Source organism: Hypanus sabinus, chromosome 21, assembly GCF_030144855.1.
Source record: "Hypanus sabinus isolate sHypSab1 chromosome 21, sHypSab1.hap1, whole genome shotgun sequence".
In the NCBI taxonomy this organism is placed as follows: Eukaryota; Metazoa; Chordata; class Chondrichthyes; order Myliobatiformes; family Dasyatidae; genus Hypanus; species Hypanus sabinus.
In genome coordinates this window covers 66,033,444-66,052,487 of record NC_082726.1, presented here as the reverse complement: position 1 = coordinate 66,052,487, position 19,044 = coordinate 66,033,444, and the positions used below count along the sequence as shown (strand labels likewise).

The following is a 19,044-nucleotide window of genomic DNA, read 5'->3' as shown; positions in this document are numbered from 1 at the left end:
TATCAGCTCTCTGTGGCCAAAGGGGCTTGAGTATTATCAGAGCTGTTCATTAACTCTCATGGTAACTGGAAGGAACAATGCTATTGTTGTGGGATACACATGTAATCTGTACAGCATTTCTGCCATGGCCCCATCTGTGACCGATTTACAAATCTGTTCATACTTTAGCTTGAAGCTGAGGGTCTGTCGTGGATCTCCACGCTATAAACACGTCATTCACAGTAAACTCAACACCCACATCAAACCTGAACCAACTGGGAAAATGCATTGTGGTTTCCTTCGCTCTCCACCAGCTCACTAGAACACAGAATAAAATGCCAAGTTTAACTCAAAGAAACACGCACAAAATGTTGGAGGAGCTCCGCAGGCACGGCAGAATCTATAGAGAGGAATAAACAGTCGATGTTTCATGCCGAGCCCAGTCATGGGGTTTCTGATGAACTGGCTGCTAAGTGCTTGGGAAATTTGCTGTAGAACAATTTTGTTGTGCAAATGACAGCTGTGGCCATGGCTCTGAATGGGACAAACAACAGTACAGCACAAGAACAGGCGATTCAGCCAGAATGTCTGTAATGACCATGGTGCCAAACTAATCCAATCTGCCTACATAAATAGACAATCAATATCTATCTATTCCCTGCCTATTTGTGTTTCTACCTCAATGCCTCAGTCATTTCTTCTTCTACCACCTCCCCCAAAAGTATGTGTCCAGGCACCCTCCACATCATGTAGAAAACTTGCCCCATAAATCTCCTTTAAACATTTCTCCTCTTGTGGCATCAATTTGACATTTCGACCCTGGGGAAATATTTTGACTATCTACCTTGTCTATGCCTCTTATAATTATATCTCCCCTCAGTCTCCAACACTCCAGACAAAACATTCTAAACTCTTCCAACCTTTCCTGTGGGCCATTGCACAAGATGGGAAAAAGCCGTAGAAGGTTGTAAACTCAGTCCACTCCATCTTGTGCACTAGCCTCCCCACCATTGAGGGCATCGTCAAAAAGTAATGCCTCAAAAAGGCAGCATCTGTCATTAACAACCCACATCACCCAGGATGTTCCCTCTTCTCATCAGACCATAAGACATAGGAGGAGAATCAGGCTATTCAGCCCATCGAGTCTGCTCTGCCATTCCATCATGGCTGATTGCCAATCCCACTCAACCCCATAGACCTGTCTTCTCGCCTTAGCCTTTGATGACCTGACCAACCATCAATTTTCGCTTTAAATATGCCCAGAGTCTTGACCTCCACAGCTGTCTGTGGCAGAGCATTCCACATATTCACTACTCTCTGGCTAACAAAATTCCTCCTTACCTCTGTTCTAAAGGGTTGCCCCCACAATTTTGAGGCTGTGCCCTCTAGTCCTGGGTACCCCCACTAGAGGAAACATCATCTCCACATCCACCTTATCTAGCCCTTTCAACATTCGTAAGTTTCAATGAAATCCCCCCCACATTCTTCTAATTTCCAGTAATTACAGGCTCAAAGCTGCCAAACACTCCTCATATGTTAACCCCTTCATTCTCAGAATCATCAATGTGAACTTCCTCTGAACTCTCCAATGATAACATATCCTTTCGAAGATATGGAGCCCAAAACTGTTGACAATACTCCAAGTGCAGCTTGACTAGTGTTTTATAAAACCTCAGCATTATCTCCTTATTTCCTTGTTTTTATATTCTATTCCCCTTGAAATAAATGGCAACATTGCATTTGCCTTCTTTACCACAGACTCAACCTGTAAATGAACCTTTTGGGAGTCTTGAACAAGGACTCCTAAGACTCTCTGCACCTCTGATGTTTGAATTTTTCTTCCCATTTCCATAATAGTCTGCACTTTTGTTCCTTTTATCAAACTGCATTATAATACATTTCCAAACATTGTATTTCATCTGCCAATTTTTTGCCCATTCTTTCAATTTGTCTAAGTCCTGCTGCAATCGCATTGCTTCCTCAGCACTACCTACCCCTCCACCTATCTTTGTAACATCAGCAAACTTTGCCACAGAGCCATCAATTCTACTATCTAAAACACTAACAATGTGAAAAGTATTTGTCCCAATACTGACCCCTGAGGAACACCATTATTCACTGGCAGCCAACCAGAAAAGTCCTCCTTTATTCCCACTCATTGCCTCCTGTCTTTCAACCATTCCTCTCTCCATGCCAGTATTTTTCCAGTAATGCTAAGAGATTTTATCTTGTTAAGCAGCCTCATGTGTGGCATCTTATTAAGTACCTTCTGAAAACCTAAGAAAATGACTCACACTGCTTCTCCTGTGTCCACCCTGCTAGTTACTTCCTCGAAGAACTCTGACAGATTTGTCAAGCAAGATTTCCCTTTAAAGAAACCATGCTGACTTTGACTTATTACTCTCATCAGGGAGAAGGTATAGAACCCTGAAGACACACTCTCACCATCTTAGGAACAGCTTCTTTCCCACCTTCGTCAGATTTCTGAACAGTCATTGAACCCATGTGTACTACCTCACTACTTTTGCCTTCATTTATTTCATTTTTTACATATATTTTCTAATGTAATTTACAGTATATTTTATTTATTGCACTGTACTGCTGCCAGAAGACAACTAATTTCACAACATTTGTCAGTGATAATAAACCTGATTCAGATTCGTATAGCTAACACTCTCTGATCTGGGCAAGAAACTCTTCTGTATTCTCTCTAAAGCCTCCAAACCTTTCCTATTGTGAGATCACCACAAGTATGCCCATTACTCCAAATGTGACCTAACCAAAGATTGATACTGCTACAACATGATTTGAAAATGTTTTGGTAAATTGGTTTACTAGTGTCACGTGTATAGAGGTAGAATGAAAAATGTTGTTTAGCATGTCATCTATACAGATCACTTTCACCACATCAGGGTGCGAAGTCAGTACAATGGAATAAAGTGTCACAGATACAGAGGAAGTACAGGCAGGCAGACAATAATAAACACAAGAAATTCTGCTGATGCTGGAAATCCATAGCAACACACACACAAAGTACTAGAGGAACTCAGCAGGTCAGGCAGCATCAATGGAAAGGAATAAACAGTCAACGTTGCAGGCCAAGAGCCTTCTTCAGGACTGGAAAGGAAGGGGGAAAATGCCAGAACAAAAAAAAAAGTGGAGGGAAGGAAAAGAGGATAGCTAGATAGTTAGTTGATATGTAAAGACAATAAGGTGCATGGCCATGACGAGCTGGATTATGAAGTCAAGAGTCCATCTTATTGTATAAGGGTGAATAGTCTTATAACAGCAGAACAAAAGCTGTTTTCAATGTCCCAACTGATGAAGATGAGAATGCAGACCAATTTCTTTATCACTCTGTCCATTGTGCTGCTAGATTATGGACTTGCACCCCAAGATTCCTCTGTAAATCAATATTGATCAGGGTCCTGCCATTTACTGTACGATTTCCTCTTATCTCTGACTAACATCACACACTTGCCCAGATTCAACTCCATCTGCCATTTCTCTATCGATATTTCCAACTGATCTATAACTTGCTGTTGTCACCAATTCCACATCTCAAATTAAAATTACATTCTACTAGCACTCCCCTAGTGCCTGAGACTGTGTAGCTAAAACTTTCCAGTTAGTTAAAACTTATGCTGTCCAAAATTGATGTCAGCTCAAAAATCCTTGCTGCATCATGAATTGAAGAGGAAGCTTGACCCAAATGCAGAGCAGTGGAGACGATTTAACGGTAGGCAATCACTTTAATAATAAACTGCAAAATAACAAGCCTCGACAAACCACAAAATAAAACAGACCAGATACTTAACACTAAAAGGTAAAAGGGTAACTGAGGGCTAGGAATAAGTGAAGGCTGGGATTGGGTGAACAAAAGACTGTGGAAGAGAGCTGGGTTTAAATAGGCTGCAGGTGATGAGTTGGAAATGAGTGGCAAGTGACAAGAAACACGTAGATACAAATGTTGATACTGTATATACTTCCAACCTGCTTATTAGTTCATTATTCCACATTCCTTCACGTTCCTCTTGAAAAACATCAGAACATCATAAATATACCAGCACACTCTGGAGTCACACAGCAGAATAGCTGTGGAGACACTCTGTGGTATCAGCTTGCTCACCATCACTGCTCTCCTTATACTCTCAGTATTTATTTTAGCTTTCCAGCACCTGCAATACCCATGTTTCTTCTATTATTTATTTATAGTTTTTACTTAGAAATACAGCACTGTAACAGGCTCTTTCAGCCCAATGAGGCTGTGCAATCCAATTAACCTTCTAACCCATGCACGTTTGGAATGTGGAAGGAAACCGGAACAACCCGGAGAACAGGGGTAATGGAAGGATTCCTACCAGTGTGGAGGAACAGAGGGATCTTGGGATTCACGTCCATAGATCCCTCAAAGTTGCCACTCAGATTGATAGGGTTGATAAGAAAGCATATAGTATGTTGGTCTTCATTAGTCAAGGGATTGAGTTAGAGAGGTAATGTTACAGTTCTATAAAATCCTGGTTAGACTACACTGGAATATTGCATTCATTTCTGATCCCTTCATCATAGGAAGGATGTGGAAGCTTTAGAGAGGGTGCAGAGGAGATTCACCAGGATGCTGCCTGGATTAGAGAGCATGAGGATAGGCTGAATGATCTCGGGCTTTTCTCTTTGAAGTGAAGAAGGACGAGAGATCAGAATCAGGTTTAGTATCATCGGCATATGTCATGAAATTTGTTAACTTTGTGGCAGCAGTACTCGTAATACATGATAATTATAATTGGTTTGTGTTCCCTTGTCTTACACTTCTTGAAGTCCACAATCAGCTCTTTGATCTTTCTGATGTTAAGTGCAAGGTTGTTGCTGCAACACCACTGAATTAGCTGGTGTATCTCACTCCTGTACACCCTCTCGTCACATAGAAAACCTACAGCACAATACAGGCCCTTCGGCCCACAACACTGTGCCAAACTTGTCCCTACCTTAGAAATTACTAGAGTTACCCACAGCCCTCTATTTTTCTAAGCTCCATGCACCTATCCAAAAGTCTCTTAAAAGACCCTATCGTATCCGCCTTCACCATTGCCGGCAGCCCATTCCACGCACTCACCACTCTCTGAGTAAAAACTTATCCCTGCCATCTCCTCTGTACCTACCCCCCAGCACCTTAAACCTGTGTTGTCCTGTGGCAACCATTTCAGCCCTGGGAAAAAGCCTCTGACTATCCACATGATCAATGCCTCTTATCATCTTATACACCTATCTATCAGGTCACCTCTCATCCTCCATCGCTCCAGGAGAAAAGGCCGAGTTCACTCAACCTGTTTTCATAAGGCATGCTCCCCAATCCAGGCAACATCTTTGAAAACCTCCTCTGCACCCTTTCTAGTTTCCACATCCTCCCTGTAGTGAGGTGACCAGAACTGAGCACAGTACTCCAAGAGGGGTCTGACCAGGATCCTATATAGCTGCAACATTACCTCTTGGCTCCTAAATTAATTCCATGATTGATGAAGGCCAATACACCGTACACCTTCTTAATCACAGAGTCAACCTGCACAGCTGCTTTGAGTGTCCTATGGACTTGGACCCCAAGATCCCTCTGATCCTCCACACTGACAAGAGTCTTAACATTAATACTATATTCTGCCATCATATTTGACCTACCAAAATGAACCACTTGACACTTATCTGGGTTGAACTCCATCTGCCACTTCTCAGCCCAGTTTTGCATTCTACCAATGTCCCACTGTAACCTCTGACCGTCCTCCACACTACCCACAACACCTCTGTGTCATCAGCAAATTTACTAACCCATCCCTCCACTTCCTCATCCAGGTCATTTATAAAAATCATGAAGAGTAAGGGTCCCAGAACAGATCCCTGAGGCACTCCACTGGTGACCAACCTCCATGCAGAATACAACCCAACTACAACCACTCTTTGCCTCCTGTGGGCATGCAAGTTCTGGATCCACAATGCAATGTCCCCTTGGATCCCATGCCTCCTTGCTTTCTCAATAAGCCTTGCATGGGGTACTTTATTAAATGCCTTGCTGAAATCCATATACACTACATTTACTGTTCTTTCTTCATCAATGTGTTTAGTCACATCCTCAAAAATTCAATCAGACTCGTAAGGCATGACCTGCCCCTGACAAAGCCATGCTGACTATTCCTAATCATATGATACCCCTCCAAATGTTCATAAATCCTGCTTCTCAGGATCTTCTCCATCAACTTACCAACCACTGAAGTAAGACTCACTGGTCTATAATTTCCTGGGCTATCTCTACTCCCTTTCTTGAATAAGGGAACAACATCCTCAACCCTCCAATCCTCCAGAACCTCTCCCGTCCCCATTGATGATGCAAAGTTCATCGCTAGAGGCTCAGCAATCTCCTCCCTCACCTCCCACAGTAGCCTGGGGTACATCTCATCCAGTCCCAGCAAGATATCCAACTTTATGCTTTCCAAAAGTTCCAGCACATCCTCTTTCTTAATATCTACATGCTCAAACTTTTCAGTCCGCTGCAAGTCATCACTACAATCACCAAGATCCTTTTTCATAGTGAATACTGAAGTAAAGTATTCATTAAGTACCTCTTCTGTCTCATCTGGTTCCATACACACTTTCCCACTGTCACACTTGATAGGTCCTATTCTTTCATGCCTTATCCTCTTGCTCTTCACATACTTGTAGAATGCCTTGGGGTTTTCCTTAATCCTGCCTACCAACACCTTCTCATGGCCCCTTCTGGCTCTCCTAATTTCCTTCTTAAGCTCCTTCCTGTTAGCCTTATAATCTTCTAGATCTCTAACATTACCTATAATGGCAGATTCTATCAGCAAAAACTTGATGCAGGGGTATAAGATGAAAAGAGGAATTGATAGAGTGGACAGCCAGCACATTTCTCCATGGACAGAACTGGCTAAAGTGAAGAGGCATAATTTTGAGGTGATTAGAGCAAAGTATGGAAGGGGGTGTTAGAGGCAAGTTCTTTATACAGAGAGTGGTGAGTGCATAGAATGCACCACCGAGAGTGGTGATAGATGCAGATACATTACAGACATTTAAGAGACTCTTAGATAAGCACATGGGTGACAGAAAAATAGAGGGTTATGTGGGAGGAAAGGGTTATATTAATCTTAGAGCAGTTAAAAGGTCAGCACAACATTGTGGGTTGATGGGTCTGTTCTATGAATAGTGGTTAAATGAAATGGGTTCTACACTCGGACAATTTTGAGAGTTGTATTCTACATTTATACTTTGTACTTTGAATCTTTGAATTTCTTTAGTGCTGCTGAATTTGAAAGCATTGGCTTGATGGTCTGCCCTGTGGCTGATGATCATTCCTGGGGCTGAGGGTGGCTACCTTTGAACTCAGTCAGAGGTGACTCAGCACTAAATGGTTGCTCTACACTCAGTGATCAGTGATCACTTTAGTAGATACATCCTGATAAAGTGTCCACTGAGTGTACATTCATGCTCTCCTGCTCCTGTAGCCCATCCACTTCAGTGTTCAAAATGTTGAGTGTTATAATGTATGATTATCTGAGTTACTGTCAGCTTGAGGCCATTCTCCTCTGATCTCTCACATTTACAAGGTGTTTTTGCTCACAGAACTGCCGCTCACCGAATGTGTTTTTCTGTTTTTTTGCACCATTCTCTGTAAATTCTAGAGACTGTTATATCTGAAAATCCCAGGAGATCAGCAGTTTCTAAAATACTCAAACCACCCCATCTGGCACCAACTATCATTCCACAGTCAAAGTCACTTAGATCACATTTCTTCCCCATTCTGATGTCTGGTCTGAACAACAACTGAACCTCTTGACCATGACTGCATTCTTTTATGCATTGATTTGCTGCCTCATGATTGGCTGATTAGATATTTGCATTAATGAGGTGTTCCTAATAAAGTGGCCACTGAGTATCTGTCTTACATTCTAGCTGTGAAGAGACTTCACAACTAGTTAGTAGTGAAAGGCACTATATAAATCAAAGTTTTTTTTTCCTCAGTCCATGATATAATCAAACAACAAAGAAACAACTTGGGTCTACGGTTCCATGATACTCGGAACAGGTCGTCTGCTCTGACGCAGGGTCCCCTTCACAGGAGGCAACCATTCAAGCTGTGTGTCACTGCTGCTTCTCGAATCGCATTTCCAACTCTGCGACTGCAGATTAAAAACTGTAAGCATGTCTTTGGACAAATTTTATGGATGGATTAAGGGGACTTTATTACACCGTGTTTGTTCTTTCGTCTCTTCCTTCCAAGAGGGATAATTGAAATTAGCTGGATGGATTAGTTATTGTCTCAGAATCCCCTGCACATGGCTGAATATGATTAATGAGTAGCCAGCGTCCCTTAGGGCTTGTAAGGGAATTCATTTAATGGAAAGGTATGTATGTGAGAAACCCATATTGCTTCCCAAACAATCATTCATCACCACCTTAGCACAATTAAGAGATGTTGTACGAAGTCGGCTACAGAGCAGTCAGCTGTAACCTGCTCAAGCTCCCAGTGAAATTCAGCCCCATTTCTTTATGTTAGATCACATTCGAAGTGTTTGTCAGGACACTTATGCATGACAACTGTTCCTCTATGTTTTAAAAAGTTAATCACCTTCCTTTGTAAACAAGAACAATCTTTCACTGGTGGGTACTGTAGGGCATTTCACTTAAGTTGATGGCCTTCAAACCGATCACAATCAGTGATGGGAGGGTTTATGGGAGAAACTACTCACGAAGATCAGCAATGTGGGTTTGGGTCTGATTGTGAATAGGGTGAATTAATTTTGGCCCTGGAAGTCTAGCTTCAAGGGGCTGGAGATAGGAACTACTGAGTCCAGACAAGTGGTAAGCATCAGTAGAGAGAGACAGATGGCCCACATTTCGGATTGAGACACAGCTCTGGCTCTACCCCTTCCCCCCATCTCCTTATGAAGATGAAGGGTCTCCACCTGAACCATCACCTGCCCATTTCCTTCCACAGATGCTGCCTGAACCATTGAGTTCTTCCAGAATTTTCATTGCAGTCCCTGATTTCAGCATCTGCAGTACCTTGTGTCTCCCTGCGCGAAGTTGTTGACATTTAGTATCACTGAATCACCATTAAGATCAACCTTAAGTTGTTGTACATGTTACTACCCCAATTGTAATTGTTCAGGAGTCCTGGAATAGATGAGGCCACTCTCAGCTTGGAGGAGCAACACTTCATACACTGCCTGGGCAGCCTCCAGCCTGATAGCATGAATATCGATTTTTCTAACTCCCAGTAATTTTCCCCCTCCCCCTCCTTCTTCCATTCCCCTCTCTGGTTCCCCTCTTCTCCACTCCCTGGTGCTCCTCCACCTTCCTTTTTTCCCATGGTCCATTCTCCTCTCCGATCAGATTCCTTCTCCTTCAGAAGCTTCTCATTCCAGCCACCCTTCTCAAAACACCTACCTTTCCCCTAACCTGGCTTCATCTATCATCTTCTAGTTTGTATTCCTTCCCCCTCGCACCACTTATTCTAGCATATTCCCCCTTCCTTTACAGTCCTGATGAAGGGTCTCAATCCAAAACATCAACTGTTTATTCCTTTCCACAGATGCTGCCTGACCTGCTGAGTTCTTCCAGTACTTTGTGTGTGTTACTCTAGAAAAGATGGTTTTCCTGACTTTACAAATGATATAATTATGAGGTACAGTTTGAAAGAGAGAGAAAGGAAAGGATTAAAGAGAGATTAAAAGATTAGCTTTTATTTATCACATGCATATTAAAACATTAAAGCAAAGTGAATTGCATTCTTTGTGTCAATAATACACACAGTCCTATGGTGTGTTGGAGGTAGTCCACAAGTGTCACCACACTTCCAGTGCCAATGTAGCATGCCCACAACTTACTAACCCTAACCAGTAAGTCTTTGGAATGTGGGTGAAAATGGGAACACCCGGAGGAATCCCATACGATCATGGGAAAAATGTCCAGACTCCTTACAGAAAGCGGAGGGAATTGAACACTGATCAGGACTCTATACAGGCAGGAAACTGTAGAAGCTGTGGGTACAAAAGGTCCTGCACACTGAAACGACTATGTCACTCAATACAGCTGGTTCTATCTGTGTGAGTTAAGGATATTGACCGATTATTTTTGCTGTTGTTGCTCTTTCTTCTAAAAAATGCAGGAAGATGCCAAAAAAGAAAGGTGCGCAGGGGAAAAAAATTACTCTGAAAATGGCAAAAAAATCCATGAAGATCACCGTGGATGGAAAACGGCGCTTGGACCTCAGCAACATGGGCATTGCCACCTTCCCCAAGTGCATCCTGAAACTGACCGACATTGAAGAAATCGACCTCAGCAGAAACATGATCAAAAAAATTCCAGACTACATCAATAAATTTCCAAGGCTGCGGTACCTTGATTTTCACACAAATAAGATAGAGAGAATACCGGAAAATATCGGCCAGTTGGAATTACTTTACTACCTAGACCTGTCCAATAACAAGCTCACCACTGATGGCTTGCCTTTAGAGCTCACTCAGTTAAAAAATCTACGAGTCCTGAACCTTGGGCTGAACTCGGTGGAAATGATTCCGACCACCATTGGCACGCTGAAAGAACTAAAGGAGTTAGGGCTGTTCGACAACCAGATCACCTACATGCCGGAGAAAATCACCAAGCTGCCAAAACTGAAGAAGCTGAACGTGATGCGCAATCCCTTCACCACACCACAGGTACCTGAAGAGCCGATAGACCCTATTGATCGGATTGGGGATATTTACCTGGCCAGGAAAAACATGATATGTCGCCCCTGCCTTAAGAAGCTACAGCGAGAGAGGGACAAATGGAACAAGCTGAAACAGCTTACCGAGCTGGAGGAGGAGCCTGACTTCAGTGGTCTCATTACACCCAACTCTGTCGCCAAACAAAATGAGGTCTTGTGGAGAATTACTGAATAAGTCTGTAAGGTGAATAAATCTCTGCGACTAGGCTAAAAATGACTCAGCAGCAATAAAACCAATTATCTGAGAACCCTAGATTTCAATCCACTCAGTACTTCTATTGAGCTTTGTGTTGTCCCCTAAGCAAAAAGGTTTGTCCTCGGTAAGTGACCCTGGCAGCCTTGAAAGACCTTGATGCATTGGAAATTCTCCCTGCCAACATAGCTTCTTGGTCTCCGTGTGGCCTGGTCCTCAAACACCATTGTGCTTGGCTCACAAGGTTTGACACTGACAACAATCTCACTGCTGGAGGAAACCATGGCAAGATGAAATAGGTTTGAAGTGTTTCAAGGGGAAGTTAGGACCGGGCGCTTGCGTCCTGCAGCAAGGTGTTTTAATGCTGTTGCTCTGTGACATCTTGATATCAAGTCAATGAGCTTTCTGGACAGATGCTCATTACAGGGTTTCAGAATTCCCATGAAAACCATGTCCATGCAGTCACTGAAGACAGTGAAAATCTCTGCACACTGTGGGCAACCTGTGTAGTGACGAGTGCCTTACCTGCTGTGGGCGCGGTTTGGCATTCACCTAATCAGAGCACAGGTTCCATGCTCAGTGAAATCTGTCAATACAATAGCTCGTTTTGCATACATCCATTCCTCACAATCAACCATCACAAAATGGCCTTCTCTGATGACACCGGGCAACATGTGGGGATGCTTTTGTCTATCTCGTCAAGCACAATGCATCCTCAGCAATGGACACCACACCCTTAATAGATAAGACACTAACCACACAGGCTTTTATCTTGGAACTGATGAGCTTGTGTAATAGCAATGAATAACATCATTCTAAAGGGATTTGGGACAGCAGTAGTTAATTAACAGTATCTCTCTGTCTTTACGTGGATCTATTATAGTAAGCAATCTGATTATGAGTTCTAGTTCTGTGTATAAATGGTTGCATAATTCTGATTATAAGTATTAATGTTCAGTGAAAGACATTTGCTCCAAATTAGGAGTTTGTTTAGATGCTGTCAGTAAAGGTCACTAACAACTCCAATTTTATCGCTATGGAAATGTAAAGTAACACATACAAAATGCTGGTGGAACCAAGTAGGTTAGGCAGCATCTATGGAAAAGAATACAGTCTAAATTTCAGGCCGAGACCCTTCATCAGGACACTCGGCCCAAAATGTCGACTGTTTATTCCTCTCCATAGATGTCGCCTGATTTGCTGAGTTCCTTTATTATTTTGTGTGTGTTGCTCTGGATTTCCAGCATCTGCAAAATCTCTTGTGTATTTACCGTAAGATTGTAAAGGTATCTCTAAGATTTTTTCTCTAATAATGCTATTTATTAAGAATATTTCTGAAAAGTGCCTTAACACATCACAAGCAAACATTCAGCAATGTTCATGTTGTTACAGGGTGTTCGGAGGAAAACTTTTTACATTCCATGCTCATATTTCAAATGTTTCATCTCAGTGACTAATCATTTGAAGTCAACAGATTGATTGCGACAAATGGAATTATCTGAAAGATGACAGCAGTTTATAAAATATAAGGTTTAAATTATTAAATTACATTAAGCAATGGCTGTACAAAAAAAAAATCATTAACAATGTAAAGGTTGAGCTCATAGAGAATGGACCACAAGCTTGTCACTTTAATTTTTGAGTTTAAATGAGGAAGCGCCCTGTGAGGTACACCAAGGAGTTCTAAAGCTAGTTAGTTAAATCATCAAAGATTGTGAATATTATTATTTGAAACATTCACTACTTTGGCAATACGAAGAAATAAACTGTACAAGTGTGAAGCTGTGAATATTTGCTTTAGTTTTATTTCTAAATGTTTGCAGGATTGAAATTTGAGAAGTTCAGAGATTAGATCCTGACTGCTGGTGGAGAGACCATGGAAGTGAGTCAGAAATCAGGCTTACTTTGAACTCTACACAGACCCATTATTGGCATCACGAGTCAGGACATGTAGGACCTGTGTCTATGATCCCCTGGACATTCAGTGGTATATCTATGTGCCTGTTGAGGATTCCCAGGAAAGTGAAATGACTCTGTCATGAGATGACTATTGGTTTTGAAGGAAAGGAATTCAAAGTTCCTTCTCATTACAGGAGAATCTTTGATGTAAAAGCCTTTAAGACTTCTGACCAAGTGCCAACTGAGGTTACTGCCTTGTTATAAGGCAAGAGTACAGCTTAAGGACTTTGATACCCATACAGCAAATTATTTTCCTGGAAGATTGAGTGGATCATAAAGTACATTCAAGACCACAATACAATCAATGATGCTAAGATAGAAGGGTTATTAAAATTAGTACCCAGACTGAGGGTTTGAATCTATTTGGATGGCACTGCAATTTCAGAGATCTAGATTTGACTCTGACCTCTGGAACGGCTACGTTTCAGGCTGAGACCCTTTATCAGGACTGGTGATTAGCAGACCTGATGAAACGTCTTGGCCTGAAACATCGACTGTTGATTGCTTTCCACAGATGTTGCCTGACCTGCTGAGTTCCTCCAGTATTTGTGTGTGTTGATTTGGATTTCCAGCATCTGCAGAATCTCGTGTCTCTGGTACTGTCTCCATGCTTTGCGTGTGTTTCCTCCGAGTGCTCTGGTTTCCTCCCACATTCCAAAGATGTGTGGGTTAAGGTTTGTAAGTTGTGGACATACTTTGTTTTGCACCAGAAGCATGCTGACCACTTGTGGGCTTTGGACTTTGTTGGTCTTTGAGGCAAACGACGCATTTCACTGTAAGTTTCAATGTACGTGTGACAAATCAAGCTAATTTTATCATTGCAAAGACTTGCAGGAAGGTAGGGAATTAGAAATTACCTCTGTAAATTTTCCTTAATGTGTGGCAGTGTGGTTGAATCTGGGAGGAGTTAGTGAAAATAAAAGAAGCAAGATTGATGGAGGATCTGTGATAATGAGTAGGTGATGGCTGGTGCAAACACGATAGGCTGAAAGGGCTTTTTCTGTATTGCATATGTCTGTGACTCCATAAATGGAAGACTGCTGGAGGAGTTTGGCTTCTGATCAGTTTCAAACAACTTTCACATATACTTTGTTTTAACACAATAACATTGGAGCAGTGGTCTACAGAAAGATCGGTTTGACCAATAGACTAGGCATCCTGCTTGGTAGAGAGCACACCAGAATGAGAAGCACTCAGGCGGCAATCAGGAAGTGTCAACAGCATAAACTCACCCTAGGTTCCTCATGGAATCAGGATTTCCTTTCTTCAAGGATGGTATCGTAGTGCAGAATCTGCAGAGAAAAGTGAAGACCAATCAGAAACTCAGTACAAAATCACCATTCAACAGAAGAATCATTTTATTCATATACTTACTTTTTTAAGATGTTTTTCTTATCATTTTTATGGCAAACGAGGAACTTTGTAAATCCACTCTTTAAAAAGATTTCAAGTGCAATATCCTAAAGGTAAAGAATAAAAAAAAATGTTAAAGGGTCCTAGATTCAATATTGTAATTACTCAAACAGTCCATATAAAGTGGAATGATATGAGGTAACATGACCATACAAATTCAATTTATAGTTGGATTGAGTCTTTCCTATTTAGTAGGTCTGCTCCTTTGATCCTCTGAACCTTTTCTATGATCTTTCCAACTCATGTTCTCAGTATGACCTTCTTTTGCACATTGGTTGTTTATCAACCTTTGATTATGTCTAGATTTCCATGGATTTTATTGTATTTATTTTCCTGTAAATGCCCGCAGGAAAATAAATCTCAAGGTAGTATATGGTAACATATACATACATTGATAATAAATTCACTTTGAACTTTGGTGATTATCTCCAGGACAATTTCTCCTCATCACCATCACTGATCAGCCCTGTGAATCTCCTTTGGCCTATTAACATAGATCTAGTGACCTATCAGACCACAAGCTCTGGTCTCCAGCCCCACAATACCCACCAGTGTGATTTCCCCCTTCCCCAGATACCGTGCAGACTCAATCAGGTCATCAGCGACCTTGAACCTGATCTCTGAAGAGAGGGTTGGGGATGCACCCATCTGGATCGAAGTGGACACTCTATACTGCTTCAGGGAGGTGAGTTAAAGTTCAGGAAGTACAATCATCCTGATGAAGAGTCTTTGGCCCAAAAGGTCAACTACTTATTCCTCTCCACAGATGCTGCCTGACCGGCTGAATTTCTCCAGCATTTTTTGTGTATGTTACTCTGGGGTAGAGTTATGTGGGGACAGGAGAAATCTCCAACAATTCTAAACAAAATGTGCTTGAATTTATGAAGTACGTAATGACAAAACAAGTTAGGGATTAATTTTAATTCAAACTGTGAAAGGACATAGCCTCTTACTTTATCCCCTCCCCACCTACCCATTTCCCCCTCACCTGGCCTCACCTATCACCACATCCTTGTCCCCCCCCCCACCTTTTTACTCTGGCTTCTACCTATTTCCTTCCCAGTCCCAATGAAGGGTCTCAACTCAGTGACAGCTGTTTGCTCCCTTACACAGATGTCGCCTTGCCCACTGAGTTCCTCCAGCACTTTGTGTGTTTTGCTCTGGATTTCCAGCATTTGCAACACCTCGTGTGTGATTGTGAAATTGTATTTTTGAAGCTCTTATGGTTGAGTTAATGAACCTTTATGCATAAAATGCCTATTACTATACTATTAGTTACAGTTTGGAAGAAATCTTTTGGCTCTTCATTCATTGTGTATTTGTTCAGTATATGGAATTAGCATTGTCAGAAGTTTGTACAGATTGAGTGCAAACCTTCACAAACAAAATGCTGGAGGAACTCAGCAGGTCCGGCAGCAATATGGAAGAGTACAGTTGACATTTCAGGCTGAGACCCTTCATCAGGGCTGGTGAAAAAAAGATGAGAAGTCAGATTTAGAAGGTGGGGGGAAGGGAGGAAGAAATACAAGGTGATAGGTGAAACCACAAGGGGGAGAGGGGTGAAGTAAAGAGCTGGGAAGTTGATTGGTGGAAGAGATACAGGCCTGGAGAAGGGGGAATCTGACAGGAGAGGACAGAAGGTCATGAAAGAAAGAAAAGGGAGAGGAGCACCAGAGGGAGGTGATAAGGTGAGAGAGAAAAATGGGACTGGGGAATGGTGAAGGAGGGGGGGTGGCATTACCAGAAGTTCGAGAAATCGATGTTCATGCCATCAGGTTGGAGGCTACTCAGACGGAATACAAGGTGTTGCTCCTGCAACCTGAGTGCAAAGCTTGTTTGAGTTTTATTTAATAGAGCAGTGAGACTTCTTTTGTGATCACTGTCATCTGTGTTGTTGACTGACCAGATTAGTTTTCACTGATCAGATGAAGAAGCCTTTGATTACCTGAAGGAGGAAGCGGCGATGCTGGATTTCTTGAACATCGTTCCAAAGATATCTAGAACATTTTGGAATTTTCCCACCAGCCTCTTTATTGCACATGTCGTAAATGTAGGAATCATTAATACTGCAAAGCAAATACAGAAAGGCATTGACATTAAAAGCCCAACAAATGCAGTTCTTAAAATAGAGAACAAGTCCACTGCAAAGCTCTGCGTTGTGCTAGGACAGATGCTATGGTGAATGGGGTGCCACAGGTATGCATGGTGTCCAAATCATCTGGCTGTGAAATACGGAGTGTGGTGGGATTGGTCCTCCATCTATGATGGGTCTGGTCCTTAACAGTAAAAGATATAGGAACAAAATTAGGCCATTTGGCCCATCAGGGCTGCTTGCCATTCCATCATGACTAATATATTATACCTTTTAATCCCATTCTCCTGCCTTCTCCCTACAACCTTTGACACCTTAATTACTCAAGAACCTATCAACCTCTGCCTTAAATATACTCAATGAACTGGCCTGCACAGCCGGCTGTGGCAGTGAATTTTACCAATTCATCAGTGTCTAGCTAAAGAAATACCTCCCCATTTCTGTTCTAAAGATGCATCCTAATATTCTAAGCTATGTCTCTGGTCCTAAACTTCTCCACTATAAGAAACATCCTCCTCATCTCCACTCTTTCTTAACCTTTCAATATGCAATAGGTTTCAATGCAACCCACCCTCATTCTTCTAAGCTCCAGCGAGTACAGGACCAGAGCCATCAAGAGCTCCTCATACATTAACCCTTTCATTCCTGGGATCATTCTTGTGAACCTCTTCTGGACCCTCTCCAACGTCAGCACATCTTTTCTTAGATAAGGGGCACAAAACTGCTCACATTTCTGCAAGTGTGGTCTGACCAATGCCTTATAAAGCCTCAGTATCACATCCTTGCTTTTATATTCTAGTCCTCTTGAAATGAATTCTAATATCCTCATCATTGACTCAACCTGCAAGTTAACCTTTAAGGAATCTGAATGAGGACTCCAGTGTTCCTTTGCACCCCTGATTTTTTAATTTTCTCCCCAATTAGGAAACAGCCCACACCCCTATTCCTTCAGCTGAAATGCATGACCATGCACTTCCCAACACTTTGTTCCATCTGCCACTTCTTGGCCCATTCCCCCTTTTGTCTAAGTCCTTCTGCAGACACCCTGCCTCCTCAACACTCGCTGGCCCTCAACCTATTATCATATCGTCCACAAGCCTGGCCACAAAGCCATTGATACTTCCATGAAAATCGTTGATATATATTGTGAAAATGACCAGCCCCTGTGGAACACCACTAGTTACCGGCAGCCAGTCAGAAAGGGCTCCTTTATCCCCACTCTATGTCCTCTGCCAGTCAACCAGTCTTCTCAGAATCAGAATTAGGTTCAATATTATCGGCATATGTCGTGAAATTTGTTAACTTTGCGGCAGCAGTGCAATACAATACATGAACAATACAGAAAAAACTCTGTGTGTGTGTGTGTGTGTGTGTGTGTGTGTGTGTGTGTGTGTGTGTGTGTGTGTGTGTGTCTGTGTGTGTGTGTGCGTGTGTGTGTGTGTGTGTGTGTGTGTCTGTGTGTGTGTGTGCGTGTGCGTGTGTGTGTGCGTGTGTATGTGTTAAATAATTAAGTTTAAATGAGTAGTGCAAAACAGGAATAAATAGAAAAAGGTATTGAGGTAGAGTTGATGGATTTAATTTTCATTTAGAAATCGGAAGGCAGGGGAGATGAAGCTGTTCCTGAATTGATGAGTGTGCGTCTTCAGGCTTCTGTACCTCCTTCCTGATGGTAACAATGAGAAGAGGGCATGTTCTGTTTGGGGGATGACCTTAATCATGGATGTCGCCTTCCTGAAGATGTCTTGGATACTGCGGAGGCTAGTACCCATGATGGAGCTGACTAGCTTTACAGCTTTCTATTTATCCATGGTAGTATCTTTCTATCTATCCATGGTAGTATCTTTCCTGAAACACCATGGGCTTTTATCTTGTTAGGTAGCTTCATATGTTAGGTCTTCATTTGCCAAAGACCTTCTGAAATTCCAAATAAACAACATCTACCAACTCTCCTTTGCCTATACTGCCTGCTATTTTTTTCAAAGAATTCCAAAAAATTTGTCAGGCAAAATTTTTCCTTTGGAAAACCATGCTGACTGTGGCCTATTTTATCATGTGCCTCTAAGTATCCGAGAACCTCACTCTTAATAATAGACTTCAACATTTTTCTGACCACTGAAGTCAGGCCAGCTGCCCTATAATTTCCTTTCTTCTGCCTCCCTCCCTTCTTAAAGTGTGGAGTGATAGTTGCAATTTTCCAGTCCTCCAAAACTATTCTAGACTAGTGATTATTGAAAGATCATTACTAATGCCTCCACAATCTTTCCAGTCACCCCTTTCAGAACCCTGGTGTGTAGTCCTTCTGGTCCAGGTGGCTTACGTACCTTCAGATCTTTGATTCTTAAGCACCTTCTCCTTAGTAATAACAACTACTCATTTCTCTGACATTCTTGCATTTCTAACATTCTGTTGGTGTCTTTCATAGTGAAGATCTACACAAAATACTTATAAAATTCCCCCGCCATTTCCATGTCCCCCATTACTACCTCTCCAGTATCATTTCCAGGGATTTGATATACACTCTTGTCTCTCTTTCACTCTTTATATATCTGAAAATACACTTTTTGTATCCTCTTTTATATTAATGACTAGCTTACATTCATGTTTAATCTTTTTTCTTTTTATGGCTTTTTATTTGCC

General features: G+C 41.9%; 2 protein-coding genes across 3 annotated transcripts in view; one reads left to right on the top strand and one right to left on the bottom strand.

Annotated features, from left to right (window-relative positions):
* wdfy4 (WDFY family member 4) overlaps positions 1–19,044 on the bottom strand; it is a 306,893-nt gene that overhangs the window by 76,341 nt on the left and 211,508 nt on the right. The window contains exons 44-46 of the mRNA XM_059946114.1: positions 16,261–16,381; positions 14,277–14,362; positions 14,135–14,194 (exon numbers count right to left, since the gene is read on the bottom strand). Coding sequence (XP_059802097.1) covers positions 14,135–14,194; positions 14,277–14,362; positions 16,261–16,381 — 267 coding nt within the window. The remainder of the gene's footprint in view (positions 1–14,134; positions 14,195–14,276; positions 14,363–16,260; positions 16,382–19,044) is intronic.
* lrrc18a (leucine rich repeat containing 18a) overlaps positions 1–19,044 on the top strand; it is a 70,970-nt gene that overhangs the window by 7,725 nt on the left and 44,201 nt on the right. Inside the window, exons 2-3 of one of the 2 annotated variants that reach the window (XR_009507319.1) lie at positions 8,002–8,175; positions 10,151–15,000. Coding sequence is in view for 1 of the 2 variants with exons in the window: in XM_059946771.1 (XP_059802754.1) it covers positions 10,155–10,925 (771 nt within the window). In the remaining variant the exon portion in view is untranslated. Of the gene's footprint in view, positions 1–8,001; positions 8,176–10,150; positions 16,231–19,044 lie in introns of those variants that run through there. The other variant, XM_059946771.1, reaches the window with a different exon arrangement.